This window comes from Penaeus japonicus, unplaced genomic scaffold (genome assembly GCF_977035675.1).
Source record: "Penaeus japonicus unplaced genomic scaffold, GWHDUDI00000001_assembly GWHDUDI00000029, whole genome shotgun sequence".
NCBI lineage: Eukaryota > Metazoa > Arthropoda > Malacostraca > Decapoda > Penaeidae > Penaeus > Penaeus japonicus.
This window is the reverse complement of record NW_028234431.1, coordinates 32,878,822-32,896,321: the sequence shown is the minus strand read 5'-3', so window position 1 is coordinate 32,896,321 and position 17,500 is coordinate 32,878,822. Positions and strand designations below refer to the sequence as shown.

The window sequence follows — 17,500 nt, the reverse complement described above, 5'->3', positions numbered from 1 at the left end:
TATAATATTTATGATATTACAAAATTCCCTATTTTTCCACACCATCTTAGACTTCAAGGCTCCAGTAACTCTTCCGCCATGAGCACCAGCGAGGATTCAAGCACTCCCGCGGACCCCCCAGAGGAGGATACCGATATGACGCTGGTGTCCTCGCACAGCGTCTCTGCGGGGACGAATGGAGCTTGGGGTGAGTTGCACCAAGCGCGGCAAGGGGGAGGAAAGCATTATTATTCTGTTTGTTTTTTGTTGTGGTTTAATGGGTTGGTTCTTGGGAATAAGTGCTTAGTGTAATGAGAATGAGATAGTATCTTGATAGGTTTTGTGTATTAGTATGGAAATTTATGAATTAATGGATAGCATTAGTATGATATTATGGAAATTTATATATTCACTTGAATGCCATAAAATTAGGTGAATTACTGTCATAGATGTTTCTGTATTTTGATGCTTTCTATTGGTTTTGATTTTGTGTAAGTCATCCCAACACTTCATTCACTACACAGCTGATATTTATCTTCTTTTCTTTCTATTCTTCTTTCTTCTCTTTCTCTTTTATTTCCTCCTCCACATCTTTCTTTATTATCTTATGTCTTGTTTGTATGGCATCTTATTTTTTGCTACAGATGCAGATTCTGGCGAGTCAGCAGTTCCAGACCTCTCCAGCAAGTCGGATGTCAGTGGCAACAACAAGTCAGACGTGAGTGGCAGTGACAACAAATCAGATGTAATCAACAACAGTAACAGCAAGTCAGACCTCAGCACCACCAATAAATCTGACATAAGTAACGGTAACAGCAAGTCAGACCTCAACACCACCAATAAATCTGACATAAGTAACGGTAACAGCAAGTCAGACCTAAGCACTACCAATAAATCTGACATAAGTAACGGTAACAGCAAGTCAGACCTCAGCACCAGCAATAGATCTAACACAAGCAACACCAACAAGTCGGACCTCAGCAGAAACAACAAGTCTGATGCAAACAGCAGCAACAAGTCAAACACAAGCAACAGTAACAAGCCAGGGAGCAGCAATTTAGCCAAGAAAAAGGAAGCCACCAATGTGAGGTAATACTTGAGGAGCATTGGATTAGAAAAAAGAGAAAATGTTAACGATCTTAGAGTGGAACTGATAGATTACGGACTTGTTTCTTTTTATATATATATTTTTTTCAAGTGTTTAACATTTTTATTGTGTTAATTTATGTATTGACTTGTTTTCTTCCACTTATTTTTTTCTTTTAATATTTTTCTATTCTTTTTGATAACCAGACAGTGCATAATTATTTACATAAAAAACAGAAGATAATGATAGTGTCTCCTATAATACATTGGCAAATGGAAGTACCAAAAATAAGAGCAACGTATAGTTACTTAAAACCAGTTAAGAAAATATTGATATTAATATCAATCAACAATATTTGGAATATCCCCCTAATTAAAGTAGAAGTACAAGAGAACACACCGAAGTGGACCTCAATAAATTCCCAACCACGATGATATTGATTAAAATGATCATGTATATGTTTATTAATGGATAGTTATAATGTCCTACTTCTGACGTTGGTTTTAATTCCTCACAGCAATGAAAAGATGAAGAGAAAGCCGCCACCGCAAAGAGTGGTTCAGTCCCGCTTCAAGGCTGCAGCTGCAGCGAAAAACAATAGTGGGAACAGCAGCAACGGCAGGAATGGGTCAAATAACAGCAGCAACCTCAGCAGCCCAGGCAGCAGGAGCAACAACCGCCTGAACACCACTCTTGTCGGAGCCTCTTCAACTACGAGCATGGCCGGGAGCAAAGTTAATGCCAAGAGTAGACCAGTTAGGTGTGTGCTTTTGTCTGGTTACACCCTCCCTCTCTCTCCTTTTCTTCTTTTCTCCTTCTCTCCTTCTCTCCTCTTCTCCCTCTCACCCTCTTTCCCTCCCATGATTTTATTTGAATTTAGATTCCTGTTCTCTTCATTGCTGTGGAAAGTAATTACCAATTACCTTTTGAAAACCTGGTCAATATGCTCCTTAGCTTTTGCGTATTTGAGTATAAAAGATAACAGAAGGCTAGGTATTCACCAGTTTCCTCCTCTCTCTCCCTTCACCACAAGCAGGGCATCCTTAGCACCAGGAGCGAGTGGGCCAATCAGCCGCTCTACAGTAAACATAGCAAAGACGGGCGTTTTGCCTAGTCGCACCACAAATAAGTCCAGCCCCCGTACACAGGTCAGCCAGTCAGCAACCAATCTGGCAAGCCAGGGGTCAGTAGGGATGACGAGGCCTTCAAAACCCATTGCTCCACGGACCAATAGACACAAGCTACATTCCACGGTCCTCAATGCCACGGTTCTTGGCGACAGGACGCACAAGGAAGGGTCGAGTAATGTTTTTAGGTGAGGTGGACTGGTGTTGCTGACTAGAGTTTTACATTATTTGTAATAGATGGTGAGATGATTACAGATTGCTTTCAAACCCTCCATGATAGATTTTCTTTATAGCATTAGCATGAACTTTAACTTAACATAAATAGATTTACTCAAAGTCACTTGAGAACTTAACCTCATTTGACTTTATCTCTGCAGCACAACACTGGTGGGTGGCATGGCACCAGGAGGTCGCAATCTAGATTTGACTTGTGTCACCTTGCCTGAGCTCCCTGACATATCTGCCATTAGACTGGATAGTGTGGGCAGTGAGAATAGAAGTGGTGACAATACTGTTTTGTCATCTGTTAGTGAGAAAGACTCAACGGTGAGTAAAAAAGATCATGAAGTTTGCACATTAGGAAGAAATTTGGGTTGATTATAGACTCCATTAAGATATGGTTATTTATCTTTTTAAAACTTTTCATATGAAATTTTATTTGAATATATATTTTATGACTTTGTTTTATTTTATTTATTTTCTATGTTATTATTTGTTTGTTGTTGTCATCATTTAGATACAAGAAATAAATAATCTAGACATGGTTTGAAGAAGAGAACTTGAGAGAAAGAGAGAGAGCTAACTAGCTAGCTTTATGTCAACAATCTATTTTAAGGTATATTTCTTAACCCCAACAGCAAGACAGCAATGATTGCAGCATGCACGAAGTAACAGCAGAGGAACTGGAGCTGGAATACCTGCGTTACATGCAGTGGGCGCAGGTGAACCTCTGTAGCAAGAGTGTCTTCCTCGACCAGGTCAAAGAAGCAGAGGTATATTTGAGTGATGATATATATAGGTCTATGTATTCCTGAATCTATTCTCATTTTGATTAGTAAAAAAAAAAGCTCTGTACAAGAATAGAAGTTTTTTCAGGCTTTAAAAATATACAAATGGATTAAAAAGAACCATAATGTTTATATGTTATGTACATAGAATTTGGAGTGCAATTAGTAGAATTTTATCATACAAGGAATCTTTAAAAAAAATTAATAAATTAAAAATAATATGCTGAAAAATAAAATTAATCAAAGCTCTCATTTCCAGACACAAATAACATTCTTAGAGCAGCTAATTGGTGAGAAACAGAATGAAGTTAGTGAGCGTAGACAGATGACCGAGCTAGTCGTTCACCACCAGCATGTCACAGAAGCTAGTCAAAGCCAAACAGAATTACTCCGTACTCTCATCGGTAGGTGTTTTATGTAGTAGGTTTATCGATATTTTACTTTATTTTTTAGTTTTTTTTTTTTATGCAGTTTTCGTCTTGTAATTTTTACCAGATTGTCATATATTTAAGTTTCTCCCATTTTCTGATTTGTTTCCCACCTCCTTAGATGCCCTACCGGCCAGTGAAGAAGGCATGCAAACAATGAGCAGAGAATTAGAAAAATCTCTGCACCAAGTTAAGATGGACAATCTATATGTACCAGAGAATCACAAACAGTACAGAGGTAAGGATGTAGAAAAGGTATAGTAATAGGTGTAACTGGATTCATTTTGATGAAATTTCCTTTAGCATTACATATGATAAACTCAGTTATATTGATGTTTTCTCATACCTTTTACTCATATATCTCATATTTTATTTCTCAAGGTAGTGCATATTTGAATCAATTTACAAAGTTTTGCAATTTTTTTTAAACTTAGCTCAGCAGACCTGTATCATAAGTTAGAATGAAAAATGTATATTCATCAAATCCCAAAACTAAAGATAATGATGAAAAATTATATTGTAATTAGTTCAGAATTGCAGGGAGGGGTAGCACATGCATATGCTTTTTCTGAGTTTATTGTTAAAGAGAAAGAAAGAAAAAAAGCATAGAATAAAGAATCAGGGAATGTGTTAAGTACTAAGGAACTATAGAAGGTCAGTATTCTTACAGCTGTATTCTTTTTACAATTACAATTATTTATCACATTTTTAAAAATGTTTCAGAATGACATTAATATTGATACATACTGATAATGATACTTATTATTCTTTTGCATGTGCTTTGTTTGCAGATCAACTATCAGAGGCACTGACCGACCAAGTTTCCCTTCTGAGCAACTTGGAGAGTCTTTTAGAAACCCGTTCACACCACCTTCGGTCAACCATCAACCTGCTGGGAGAACTTCAAAATACAACACATCGCATCCAACAGTTAGTTTCATGACTTTTTTTTTTTTTTTTTTTTTTTTATCTTTTTTTTTTTTTTTTTTTTTTTTTTTTTTTTTTTTTTCCTCTCTCTCTCTCTCTCTCTTTTTCTTTCTTCTTTCTTTTTCTTTTTTGTACTCTGTTTTTCTATATTGTAGATTAGTTTCTAATAACAGACGAAACATAAACATGGGTGTTTTATGAGAAAAGTCATATCAAATTCCTTTTATACATTCTCTCAATCTAAATCTTTATTAGTAAACTCCTTGTCAAAATTATGCATTTTCTTTCCTCTTATCAAGATGCGAGAATGAAGTCCATAAGGCTGCCAGACTGTCGGTCCAAGAGGCATCACTGCAACTCGGCTCCAAACAGACCAACGGGAGTGCTCCTTTGTCCCATGATGACGACAGCTTCAACTTGGTGATTTCTGCCTAATAACTGGAGCTTGTTAAGGGATCCAATGGCAATGTCAAAATCATCAGTTAGGATGGTCACGAAGGAACAAATCAATCATCACTATTGTTTATATACTCTGTGTATTGTTTATTTTTCTACATTTTAACAGGTGATAATTGGATAGCTTGTTTCCTTACATTTCTAATGAGAGGGGATGCATGACTTACTGCTTTCAGATGTGCATGTTTTGCTTTTGATACAACATGAAATGATATTAGTAAAGGGTAGATTTTTCAACATTAGCTACAACTAAATTACACATATAGTAACATTTGGGTTGGGTCTAACTTGCTTTGTTAGGAAGATATCAAGATTATAGACCAATATTTGTCTAGAAAACACAGTGACAAGGAAACCCAGTGTGTGAGAAATGGGTTGATATTTGTATTTTATCTTTTAATAAACCTATTTTGTGTATAATTTATCTGCCATTGTATTTACAGACATATGTCAAAGGAAAGTACTGGCTTTCCTAATTTGGTTAGGAACAAAATGGTAGCACATTAAAGTAACCATTACTTGTCACTCAATATTTTTTCCGTTTTCTTAAGAACATAGAAATCTAAATACAAAATTTTGAATATCTGAATGATTAAGATAAAAAAAGAAAAGTGCATATATGCTTTTACACTGTTTTCACTCCATCTCTTTAATACATGGCAGGGCAAACCTTTTCCTGAGTTGGCCATGCAACAATAATGCTCAAGATTGTTTTTACATTTGTTTCATCATCATTTTTGGCTCTTCTTCTTTTTACCTCATTTAAGGAAAGGAGAGTGCTAGAAAGTGACCATCTTATATTTCAGTGCACATTTGGGTAGCCCTTCAAAATATGGGAATATTATTCCATTTTTGCACAAGGCCAAATCCAGAGATGCCAAATCATTTATAATATTAGCTAGCTCTCTTTGAAACGTTTTTAATTGATTTTTGTGACAGATAAGCAAATGTAAAACTTCAATGAATTATGATCTGACAATCAGAAACACAGAGCCTAACAAAATGTGGTGTTTAACATTCCAAAGTTTCAAAATAATGTCTTTACAAAACACTGATATTTTTTTATATGAGGCAAGTAATGAATGGAACATGGATTTGAAAGTAAAAAGTCTATATTATACAACTTGCTAAGAGAGCTAAGCATATATCTTTTCTTTTGTATATAAGAGATTTTCCTCCAGATATCAAAGTATTTTCCAATGTTCTTGTTTGTCTATATTTTCGTATTTAAAAAACTTATTAGAAAAGGGAATGTGCTTTTTTAGGATATATATATGCCTGGTTTATATACTGTTGCTTTCCACCCTCATCTTCATAGTATATAGAATCATTCCATAGAAAATGTCTATAACTAACAACTAATATCTTGGGATCTTGTATGAACAGGAGCTCTTGATTGTTATATTAAAATAATAAATACTTGTTAAGAAGATGTGTTTCAGTAATCTTGCTTTTGTTTATGTAAAGTGATTGTGGATATTTCCAAGTCTTGACAATTATTATTTATACAAATTATCAGTATGACTGTATTTGCAACAAAGTAGACGTAGCAGACCTATAGATAAAGGTATAAATTAGACTGAAAAACTTCAAAATATAAGTAACGAAACTAATGTGTTTCAATTATATAGGCATCAGAATTACATGTAATTGCTTAGCTACCAAGGAGTCAGTTATTAGACCTACTGCACCTCATCTGCTTATCCTATTCCTTTATTTTTTTAGAATAAAAACTTTATTCTTACAATTACTATCATTACATGATGATAAGGATAACATTGATAACAATAATTATCATAGAAATGAACACTTTTTCTCCGAAAATTCAAATATTGGGATACATAGATGAGGATAGGTATACATAGTCACTGAGTCTTTGGTAAGTAAACACTTGCATACATCTATTTGTTATAAAAAAAAAAAAAACATTGGGTAGTTCATGTTCCCAACCTCAATGGGTTAAACCTATTACTGTAACATGGTTGTTAGGGAAAATTGACATCAAATAATCTGCCTCTTAAGATATTACTTCGCCGAGCATTTGCCGTTTTGTTCTTTGGTCATGCAGTATTTGACTCCTCAGTGTAGGCATGGCAGGATATGCAGGTCCATAACTTTTGCGATTCGTCTGTGCGCATCATGTGTGTGAGTGAGAGTGAGTGAGTGAGTGTGAGTGAGTGAGTGAGTGAGTGAGTGAGTGAGTGAGTGAGTGAGTGAGTGAGTGTGTGTGTGTGTGTGTGTGTGTGTGTGTGTGTGTGTGTGTGTGTGTGTGTGTGTGTGTGTGTGTGTGTGTGTGTGTGTGTGTGTGTGTGTGTGTGTGTGTGTGTGTGTGTGTGTGTGTGTGTGTGTGTGTGTGTGTGTGTGTATGTGTGAGTGTGAGTGTGAGTGTGAGTGTGAGTGTGTGAGTGTGTGCGTGTATGCAGAGTATATATGAGATTCTTACAAAAGCACTTTTTACTCGATTCACTTTCCACCTTCAACATACGATACACAAATGAGATTCGTGTACATCAGAATGATATACATAAAGTGAATGGTGTTTGGAAAATACCAAAGGTTTATAATAAGTCTAGAAAATGCCTTATATACGATTGCTATCGAACATCTGCATTTAATGAAGAAACGCTTGACTTGTTGCAAAAACGTTTAGGACTTTTCGACATCGTAGCAGTAACGTTGCGCAAACATTTTTTCTCTCGTTATCCCTCTATATTTTTTACACTAGCCCAATAAAGAATACTTAACAAGCACGAAATCATTTATTTCAATATAAAAATATATTTTCAGTTTGCTGTTTCACTGCGTAACTCGATATAGTACATCAGTTTGTTTCACGTTATAGATGAAAAGTAAAGAGATACAGTGAAGTTTTATTGTTATTGTTACTGTTATCATTATTAATTACTGTTGTAGACATATTAAACTTGGAAGTATTGTGAAGAACATTCTAATCTGAACTTTATGCCGTTCGGTGTCAAGGGCAAAAATGGCTTGCATAGCGTAGCAGTAATTATACTCGAAGACGTTTTTAATGTTAATGCTATTACTACTACGACCGCCATCAACAGTGATAGCGGAAACGAGTATGTTAATGATGACTATAATCCCAACTGAACCGCTAATAGAAGCGATCATAATGATTTTGAAACGGTGATATGACTAGTAATGGTTATGATTTCTAAAATAATTGTAAACTAGGCAATAGTAATAACGGCAGTGATAACAACAAAGTGATATTATAGTAATTATTATTATTAAAATAATCATAACGCTAATTCATATATTTTAAAACTAATTAACAACAACAGGGACGTCAGATCCAGCGGCATGTAAAAAATAAAGATAAATAAAAAGATAAGACTAGACGGAACTCAAAAATATAAAATCGATAATGATAAACACATCATGATCATTCTCCTTCTTTTTTAAAATGATCATATATTGCAAAGAAATACATAAACTTATTAATCTCTGACCTAAAAATCTTACAATAAACCAAACAAGTTTATCAAAAGAATAATTTCAAAATCAAACTCTCCCATCCTCAAACCAGAGAAGGCAAAGTATTTAAGAAAGAAAGTAACTAGGAAGGGAAAGAAAAGGTAGAAAACAGGTAGCAACAGGTACAAACAAGTAGGTACAGGTTAAGGGACGTCAGATTAGTAGATCTGATTAACATACGGGTTTAAATGGGTTGTTTAGCACAAGCCAACATAATTAGGGTATGGATAAGGAGACGGTCATCTGGAGAGAAATTGCTATTTAAGTTAAATTGACAAAATTCATTGGTGAAGGAAGATTCCATCAGTCTGCGGAAGGGAAGGCAATTTGGCGGGCTGACCAGTTCATCTGATGACCTGATTTGTGGTAATAATGACTAATGCTGTTGATGATACAAATCATAGGTATGATATTGATTTGTACTGGTTACGATAATGAGGGTAATGATATAATGATATTCTAGTAAGTCTGGTGTCCACGAATTATGTGACAGACATAACCTTTTAAATAGCCCGGCGGCGGTGGTCGGTATTCCTTGCTATTAGCTCGCCGTGGGTAAGTGCACCAGAGGGTGGTATTTGCGGACAACCGCACTCAACATGGCGTGTCGTACCTATGACTTGACATGGACAATAGTAGTCGGTCTTATCTCATGGAAGATGACCCTAGCACTTGTCATGATGACCCCAGCGCGTCTGTGGTTCATACCTGAAGCCATTCATAAACCTAATGACTGAAGGGCAGGTTTTCGTGGCCTCTTCTGTAGTGCTGCAAGACTGCCGCTCTACTACTTTAGAGCTTATGTCCTGCTATTACTAGTTCTGTCGAGGGTTTCTCCCTTCCACACTCCTCTAGTCTGTCAGCAATTTCGTTTCAATGAATGCCATTATGTGCAATGGCCCTATTAAAATGACGGATCAGTCCTAATGAATTTAAATCCTCTGTGTTTTAAAGAGACAAGTGATGAGTAGATCGACGCAGACGGTACTTTGTGTATGGCAATGTATCAAGTAATACGTAGATACAATACAGACGGAATAAAAGTCGTAACGTTACGAACACACCAAGAGTTCTTCTTTATAAGAAGTAAAAGAAGAGCCAGAGCTCCCATGGTGAAAACAACCTTTGCTCTTGACTACGAGGCATTGTTAGACACCTGTGCGAACACAGTTTTACACCTCCTTGCAAAACCGACGCGCCTGTAATGGTGGTAAGTTCAACTGATCCATCCGTGACGTTTGTAGTACCTTCCGAAGAAGTGAAGCGGCAAATTGTCCCCTCTGTCTCTGCCTGCGATCCGAGCATTGGGCAGCCACTTATTCTTCCAGTCGCTTTCATGACAGATAACTCAATTAGATCATCCCAGGGGGGGAGGGGATCTAACCTTCAATTATTGATATGTAAGCTGAAGGCGTATCGGCACCCTGTCTATCAGGAACAGCCACAAGTTATCTGCAATTATCCGAAATGTGCCATCCTAAAGTGGATTTTACTCTGAAGGGTGGCCCTGGAACCCAGACTCTAACATTTCTGTCCCTGAGGAAATCCCTAATCCAAACCAGGAGCTTCCCTCTGGCGCCATTCCCCGTCTTCCGTTTCAAAGGCCCTCTTCAAGTTCAAAGACGTACATAATACATACAACCAGAGGGACGACAATACCGACTGTACTCAAGAAGGTTTCTGGTCGTTTAACTGCGGTGTGCCACTACCCAGTCCCCATGTCCTTAGTGGAGCAATAGAGCTTTTACTGGCATGGTCTCAGTTCCCGTTGGAGTCTGTAAGTAAGTAAGTAAGTAGGGTAAGTATGCGCCTGAACTTTCTAAGCTCCTTTTCCTTGGGGTGGAAAAGTGACTATTATGATTATTATTATTTTTCCGGCTATGAGAAGGTGTGGAATTCTCCCAGAGAAATCATAATAACAATGATTTCAAAACAATATCAAGTGAGGGTGATAATACTAACAAGTGATAACGATAACAACAGTTATAGTGTTAATTATCATGATGATAATTGAGCTGATAACGACGACGATGATTATGATAATGGTACTAATAAAAATGGATGATTATGCTAATGATGATAATGGCAATTATGATAATGAAAGTGATACTAATATTTAAAAAAGACATTGATAATGACAATGAGAATAATAATAATAACATTAGTCATAATAGTAATGATACTAACCGTGATGATAATGATAATGATAATAGTTTTGATGATAATGGTGATTATAATAGCAATGATAATGAGGATGATAACAATGATGATAATAATGATAGTAATAGTAATAGAAGAATTATAATAATAATAATAATAAAATCAGTAATAATGAAAATAATGATAGTTGTAATGATCATGATAATAATGATGATAGTATTTATTGTTGCTATCATTTAATTGTCATTATCATAATATCTATAAAAATACTAGTAGTTTTAATAATAATGACAATAATATTTTTTTTATCATTCTAGTCTTTATCTTTATTATGGTTAGTGTTATCATTGTTATTATTACCACTATCATTATTTCTGTTTCAACTGTTATTATCATAATTATCATCATTATTAGTCATAATTTTTATTATCAGTATCATCATCATCATCATCATCATCATCATCATCATCATCATCACCATCATCATCATCATCATCATCTTTATCAATATTATTATCATTATCATTATTATTATTATTATTATTATTATTATTATTATTATTATTATTATAATTATCAATACCAATATCATTATTTATTATTATTACTATTATTATTATTATTATTATTATCATTATTATAATAATTATTATTATATTGTTATCATTGTTATTATTATTATTATCATCATTATTATTATTGTTATTATTATTATTATTATTATTATTATTATTATTATTATTATTATTATTATCATTATTATTATCATTATCATCATTATTATCATTGTTATTGTTATTACTATTATCATTATCGCCATCATCATTAGTACTATTATCGCTATTATCATCAACAATAATAATGATGATGATATCATTATTATTAATTGTGTTATCACTATCATTATCATATCGAAGGTAGAGTCTCGTTAAGTTCCTGAAATTATTATATTCCGGAAAAGGCTGATGACATTATAGAAATACCGAGTTTTCATTTGCAGAAAATACTTTCACTTTTCAATTATTGTTTATGATCAAAGAAATGCCGGTTGAGGGCAGTCAAAAAAGTTCCTATAAAACTCTGGAAATACTGAAAATTATTAGACGTTAAATGGAAGAATAGGGTCTCTTGGTGATGCACCTTAAATGCTTATGATGTATATGCCGTGATGGGAGCTTTATGACACATTAATTTCGTTTTAAGGGAAAATATATGTAAAATTGCGAGAAATTTCCCATTTTCTGTGACGCTTTGGTGACGTCACTGTCAGCTGTGCGTGAGGCAACAAGAGCAAAAGATTGTTTGTTTACATGTTCAAACTCCCATTTCTCTCTCATTAAATCCACGAGGAGCCTAAACTTTATTCCCAAGTGAGTCTAGAGAGATTAAAGAGTGCGTTAGAGGTGAGAAAAAGGGTTTTGATAAGAGATATATACGAAGAAGGAGGGAGGTATGTAAACACGTCCGAGATGCTGTCTCTCCAGGCCGAGGATTTGTGTTTTGTGTGTTGCATATTTGCCTTATTTAGGGCTTTTGGGACTGTTATTTGTGGGTTTTTAGGATGGCAGGAGGATTTGGAGGGTTTATTTCTCACTGTCGGGTTGGTCCTGAAGATATTTTCGGGGATATCAATTGGGGAAAATAAAGGACGATTTTGCTGTCGGTTTTCCGAGTCGTTTTGCTTCGATATGTAATGTTTATTATTATTTCATTCTGTTATTTCTTATTTTGAGGTCGTATATGATATTAATTTTCTCCATAATTTCTTTCTCAATCACTATATTCATTACATCATTATCTCTCCTGTTTACATCATTTTTCAAGTCCCATCCCCCAGAATGCACAAGGAATATAGGAATAAAATGCAATTTAGGTTTTGAATGCCAGTTGTCTAAGGAATGATTAAGGGTTTCAGTGGATATAACAATGTGACAGCTTGTTGATAGTGACGATTCACTCAGGGTCCAGATTAGGGTAATGGAAGCCACATGCGATGGTAAATATGTTGACGCAGTGAATATTGTGGTTTAGTTTTAGTTTATGACAATGTTACTTTCATGGAAAATAGTTTATGGAAGCAATAAGTCTGTGAAATCCAAAACAGTGTTTATCTATGACATTTCTTGCAAATATTTAAAATCAAGAAGTTATTTGATATAGAAATAAAATACTTGCACCAGTCCCTTTGACCTTCATCCTGCACTGATGAACAATCGACTAATGTGTTTTTGTTTTACCTGATGTGACCTAGTTTGGAAAAGAGCCATCTGCCAGAAAAAATGATTTTGTGATGTACATATTGTTTATACATGCAACCAATGAGGACTGTCCTTATATCAACAGGCCAATCACAGTGGTTTCATTTCTCTTCTTGTTCCTTGAATACGTGGGCTGGATGTTGAACCAGTTTTGATCTAGTTATCGTATCATGAAGACGTGTATGTGTTTGTGTTTGCGATTTTGGTTCCAGTGCAGGATGTACATTGGTGATACAGAATACGTATTGATGATAGATTCAAAAGCTTTATTGCTCAGTAAGGAACTAGATCAAGCTTAAAAACTGAAATAAAAACTCCATGAAATCAAGGTAAGTAGAACGATATGCTTTGAATAAGTGAGGTCCTAGGGGGCAAAACACCCCATTGGCTAGAGCTAATCTCAAAACTAGGCATGGTTAGACTGGTCACTGGGTTAGGGTTTTGTAGACCAAAAATGCCCTGGAAACAGTGCCTGCAAAATTTCTGCTAAAAATTGCTTCCTGTTATGATGTAAGTGTGGAGTCAACCACGATCGCTGCACACACAGTTCGCCGTAGGGGTTACGAAATTTACAATTTGCCTTGCCTCCGGTTTAAGGTACCGGAGGCATGTAGGCCTTGGCAGTTGCTTGACAGAATCTTTCACGAGGCTTATTTCTCCAAAGGGAAACCCTGAATTCTAATACTTTCCCTGTTATTGTTAGGGGGTATTTTTGATGCGACAGAAGTGGATGTCAAATTTAAAACACATCAGGAATTTTAACAAAACTGTTTAGAACCTTGAAAACTTTCAATTGGTGACAGCTATGTCCTAGTAAACAAATGGTTTAGGATTCATTGATCTATTGGTTCCATGTACTGGTGACCTTGTATGCTATGCAAATTGAAAACCGTGATTTTGTCAGGGGATTTCGGTGAAGTGTAGTGAATTATGCCTAGATTTTTATATTTGATCATATATTTATTTGTTACGTTTAAAAATGTATTTGGTATTATAAGTTCAATTGAATATCTGAAGCAATGCTTGAGTAAGATCTAAATGCAGTATTGTTTAGCACTGTGCTATCTGTCTGTGCAAAGTTATCTCTTTGTCATGTTGGAAAAGTGAAGATAAAAGGTGTTTTTTCAGCTTTAGCTTTTATGATTGCTTTTCATGTTAAAAACAAAAAACAAAAAAAAACAAAAAACAGATTTTCAATTTAGCTGTCTTGACTAGTTTTGTTTTGTATTGTGTGTCATTAAAAAAAAATGGCGACTATTTTATTACATTTGTTATATACATTTGAAATAATGTATAAATACCTTCTGTGGACACCCTCATGGTCCAGTCAGGTCAAGTGCACAGAAATTATATGCGGAAAAGCAGCTTCCCTCTGCATAATCACTTATAATTATGTTGAAGGAATATGTTGTATGTGGTGGATGATGTTTGGCCTCTATGGGAGTGGTGTCAGGCTAGCTCTTTTGTGTAATTCTGTATCATCATCATCATCATCATTATTATCATTATCATCATCATCATCATAATCATAATCAAAATCATCATCATCATCATTATTATCAGTTATCATTATATTATTATTGCATTGTTATTTTTATAGTCATTCATATCGTATAATCATTGTTATTATATATTTATTTTGTTAAATTTTGTATTTGCATAATTTATTTGATCATATATTGTTTTAGGTATGACAGGCATTGTCTCTGGTTCAAGTGAGAGTCAACAAGGAATGAGGAATTGGCTGTGGTTCTTTTTGCATTTGTTTGGGTTTTATGAATGTTATTACTGTAACGATTATTATGTCCAGGCTAAAAGCATAAAGGAAATATGGCTTTGAGATATCAGATTACTCTCTTTAATGATCTAGATTTGGGTAGAAGTTATATAGAAATATTCAATAGTATGCATCAGTTTTTAACTTTCCAGTCTCAGGTGGGAAGACAAAAGAATATTATTGATATGATTATATAGAAGTAATTTTCATATATGCTTTCATGTTTGTCCGAAATTGGATTCAATCTTCGCCTTTGCCCTCCTGTATCAATTTTATGGCACTTTTTTTGTACCTGAAGTTGATTGAACTATAAAAGATCGCTCTTTGGTATTTGAAATTGTGCTTTTTTGTGCCAGTGGTTTGTTATACTTTTTCACTGTTTTTATTTCCTCATCGTTTTATTATGTATTATTTATACCTCTTTTTTTAACAGCTGGAACGTGGTGCAACGACAGTCATGTTAAACGGGTTTCCTCATTATGTCTTGCAGGCACTTGTGAGCACTTTTGAATGGTTCAAAGTGTAATGCCTAGTATAACAGGGCCGTTCGTGCTGGGCGGTGGAAGTAGCGGAGCCGGAGACAGGGAGAGCGGCGATGGAGGAGGCAACCGTGGGGGAGGGCGGAACAGTAGCGTGTCAAGACCAATGTCGAATGAGGAATGCGGCATTCGGGAGGTGTGGGCACACAACATGGAAGAGGAGTTCCACCACATCCGACGCATTGTGCACCAGTACCCTTATGTGGCCATGGTGGGTGCTTGGGCAGGGCTTTATGTCATTGCAGTGCACGCATGTACACAGGCACGCACACACACACACACACACACACACACACACACACACACACACACACACACACACACACACACACACACACACACACACACACACACACACACACACACACACACACACACACACACACACACACACACACACACACACACACACACACACACACACACACACACACACACATATTAATATTAATATTAATTTGAATATGTATATATTATTGTCACGAGGATATCAAAATGTACAGATAAAATAGATTCATGACAATTTTCCCCGTCACAGGACACAGAGTTCCCTGGTGTGGTGGCAAGACCCATAGGTGAATTTAGAAGTAACGCAGACTACCAATATCAGTTATTGAGGTGCAACGTGGACCTGCTGAAGATCATCCAACTAGGTCTAACATTCCTCGATGAACAAGGGAAGACACCTCCAGGGTTTAGCACTTGGCAGTTCAATTTTAAGTTCAATCTCACGTAAGTTGGATTCACTTTGTTGCCTCTTGATGTTGCTGTTTCATGATAGGACCACTAGTTCTGTGCTGTGTGACTGGTTCATGAATTAATGCATTGATTAGCACAGATTTAGTTCATATATTGAGGGATGCGCAGTAGAATTGTGTACAATTTGTTATATAGCCAATACCATAGTCTCATATGTTGTCACTTTTCTTCTTTCTCAGTCATCTATCAAAATTTGTATTCTCTCTCTCTCTCTCTCTCTCTCTCTCTCTCTCTCTCTCTCTCTCTCTCTCTCTCTCTCTCTCTCTCTCTCTCTCTCTCTCTCTCTCTCTCTCTCTCTCTCTCTCTCTCTCTCTCTCTCTCTCTCTCTCTCTCTCTCTCTCTCTCTGTCATATATATATCTTTGTTAATTCATATCTTTTCCCTTTTATTGCATCTGTTTTGTCTCACACAGGGAGGACATGTATGCTCAAGACAGTATAGACCTGCTACAAAATTCTGGCCTACAGTTCAAAAAACACGAGGAAGATGGAATAGAACCAGTTGACTTTGCTGAGCTTCTCATGACCTCGGGAATCGTCCTCTTCGACAACATCAAGATGCTGTCCTTCCACAGGTATGCCCAAGAGGAAAGGGCAAAGGTGACATTTAACCCCTTCACTACAACCAGTAGAAAACACGCTCCCACGCCTAATCCAGGATGTCGATGCGCGCTAAATTTTAAAGGTCGCTATTGAATATAACATTTTTTAAGCCAAAGCCCCAACAAGTTTTAAGCCAAAACTCAACATAATCATCATGTACTATATATCAGATATATGGATAATCAACCTCTTCCCCCTGTGCATGTGACAAGTTATTTACATGGGTTGGGAGGAGGGTGAGAAGAGTGACCTTGGTGAGAGAACTCAGTGACTTAAAGGACAAAAGAAAACGGTTGAAATAGTATGGTAAACTAATCATAATTTTTTATTTTTACATAATGTTCCATAACGAAATAATAAAATTATTGCTAGTAGGGTATATCCATACCTCTCCCGGTATAAGCGAATAAGTAAGTAAGTAAGCCATTGTATCATATACGACCTATATACTGAAAGATCTCGTACAGTATCCATAAGAAAAAAACACTAATGCTAACACAACTTGGCCACGACGCAGTATGCGCGTCCTCGGATATGTCCCAAGGGCTACGATGATGCAGTATACGCGTCCTCGTGTTGAAGGGGTTAAGAAAGTACCTCAATACAAGACAGTAAATGATCGGGGAATGTTTTTCGTTAAATGGGTGCTAGTTTTGATGCTTTATATTTGTATTTCTATTAGGACTCTGATACAGAATTTTAAACGTCTTCAATCTACACTGTACATGCCAAAATAGTTGTGTCTTGTATGAATAAAGAGTATTTGGGAACTCATCATCCTGTATTGGGTTTATTATAAGTAATGACTAATTATCTATTTCCACTTGGTTATCTCAAATTTTAGTAATTGAAATAGCCGAGCACTGTAAGATTGGCTCATTGTTACGTTTTAT

The 17,500-nt window shown here is 35.8% G+C and overlaps 2 protein-coding genes across 5 annotated transcripts in view; both read left to right on the top strand.

The window, feature by feature from the left end:
• The window catches only part of LOC122243138 (uncharacterized), an 8,055-nt gene extending 1,614 nt beyond the window's left edge, over window positions 1-6,441 (top strand). The window contains exons 2-11 of one of the 2 annotated variants that reach the window (XM_043000626.2): window positions 51-187; window positions 624-1,068; window positions 1,584-1,826; window positions 2,103-2,381; window positions 2,571-2,739; window positions 3,051-3,185; window positions 3,460-3,604; window positions 3,750-3,866; window positions 4,420-4,558; window positions 4,855-6,441. In XM_043000626.2, coding sequence (XP_042856560.2) covers window positions 79-187; window positions 624-1,068; window positions 1,584-1,826; window positions 2,103-2,381; window positions 2,571-2,739; window positions 3,051-3,185; window positions 3,460-3,604; window positions 3,750-3,866; window positions 4,420-4,558; window positions 4,855-4,990 — 1,917 coding nt within the window. In that variant the 5' untranslated portion in view covers window positions 51-78 and the 3' untranslated portion in view covers window positions 4,991-6,441. The remainder of the gene's footprint in view (window positions 1-50; window positions 188-623; window positions 1,069-1,583; window positions 1,827-2,102; window positions 2,382-2,570; window positions 2,740-3,050; window positions 3,186-3,459; window positions 3,605-3,749; window positions 3,867-4,419; window positions 4,559-4,854) is intronic. The other variant, XM_086554334.1, reaches the window with a different exon arrangement.
• Window positions 6,442-11,925: 5,484 nt separating this feature from the next.
• The window catches only part of Pop2 (CCR4-NOT transcription complex subunit Pop2), an 8,469-nt gene continuing 2,894 nt past the window's right edge, over window positions 11,926-17,500 (top strand). The window contains exons 1-4 of one of the 3 annotated variants that reach the window (XM_043000627.2): window positions 11,926-12,042; window positions 15,198-15,457; window positions 15,785-15,978; window positions 16,418-16,579. In XM_043000627.2, the coding sequence (XP_042856561.1) occupies window positions 15,218-15,457; window positions 15,785-15,978; window positions 16,418-16,579 (596 nt within the window). In that variant the 5' untranslated portion in view covers window positions 11,926-12,042; window positions 15,198-15,217. Of the gene's footprint in view, window positions 12,076-13,135; window positions 13,260-15,197; window positions 15,458-15,784; window positions 15,979-16,417; window positions 16,580-17,500 lie in introns of those variants that run through there. The other 2 variants (XM_086554335.1, XM_086554337.1) reach the window with 2 other exon arrangements.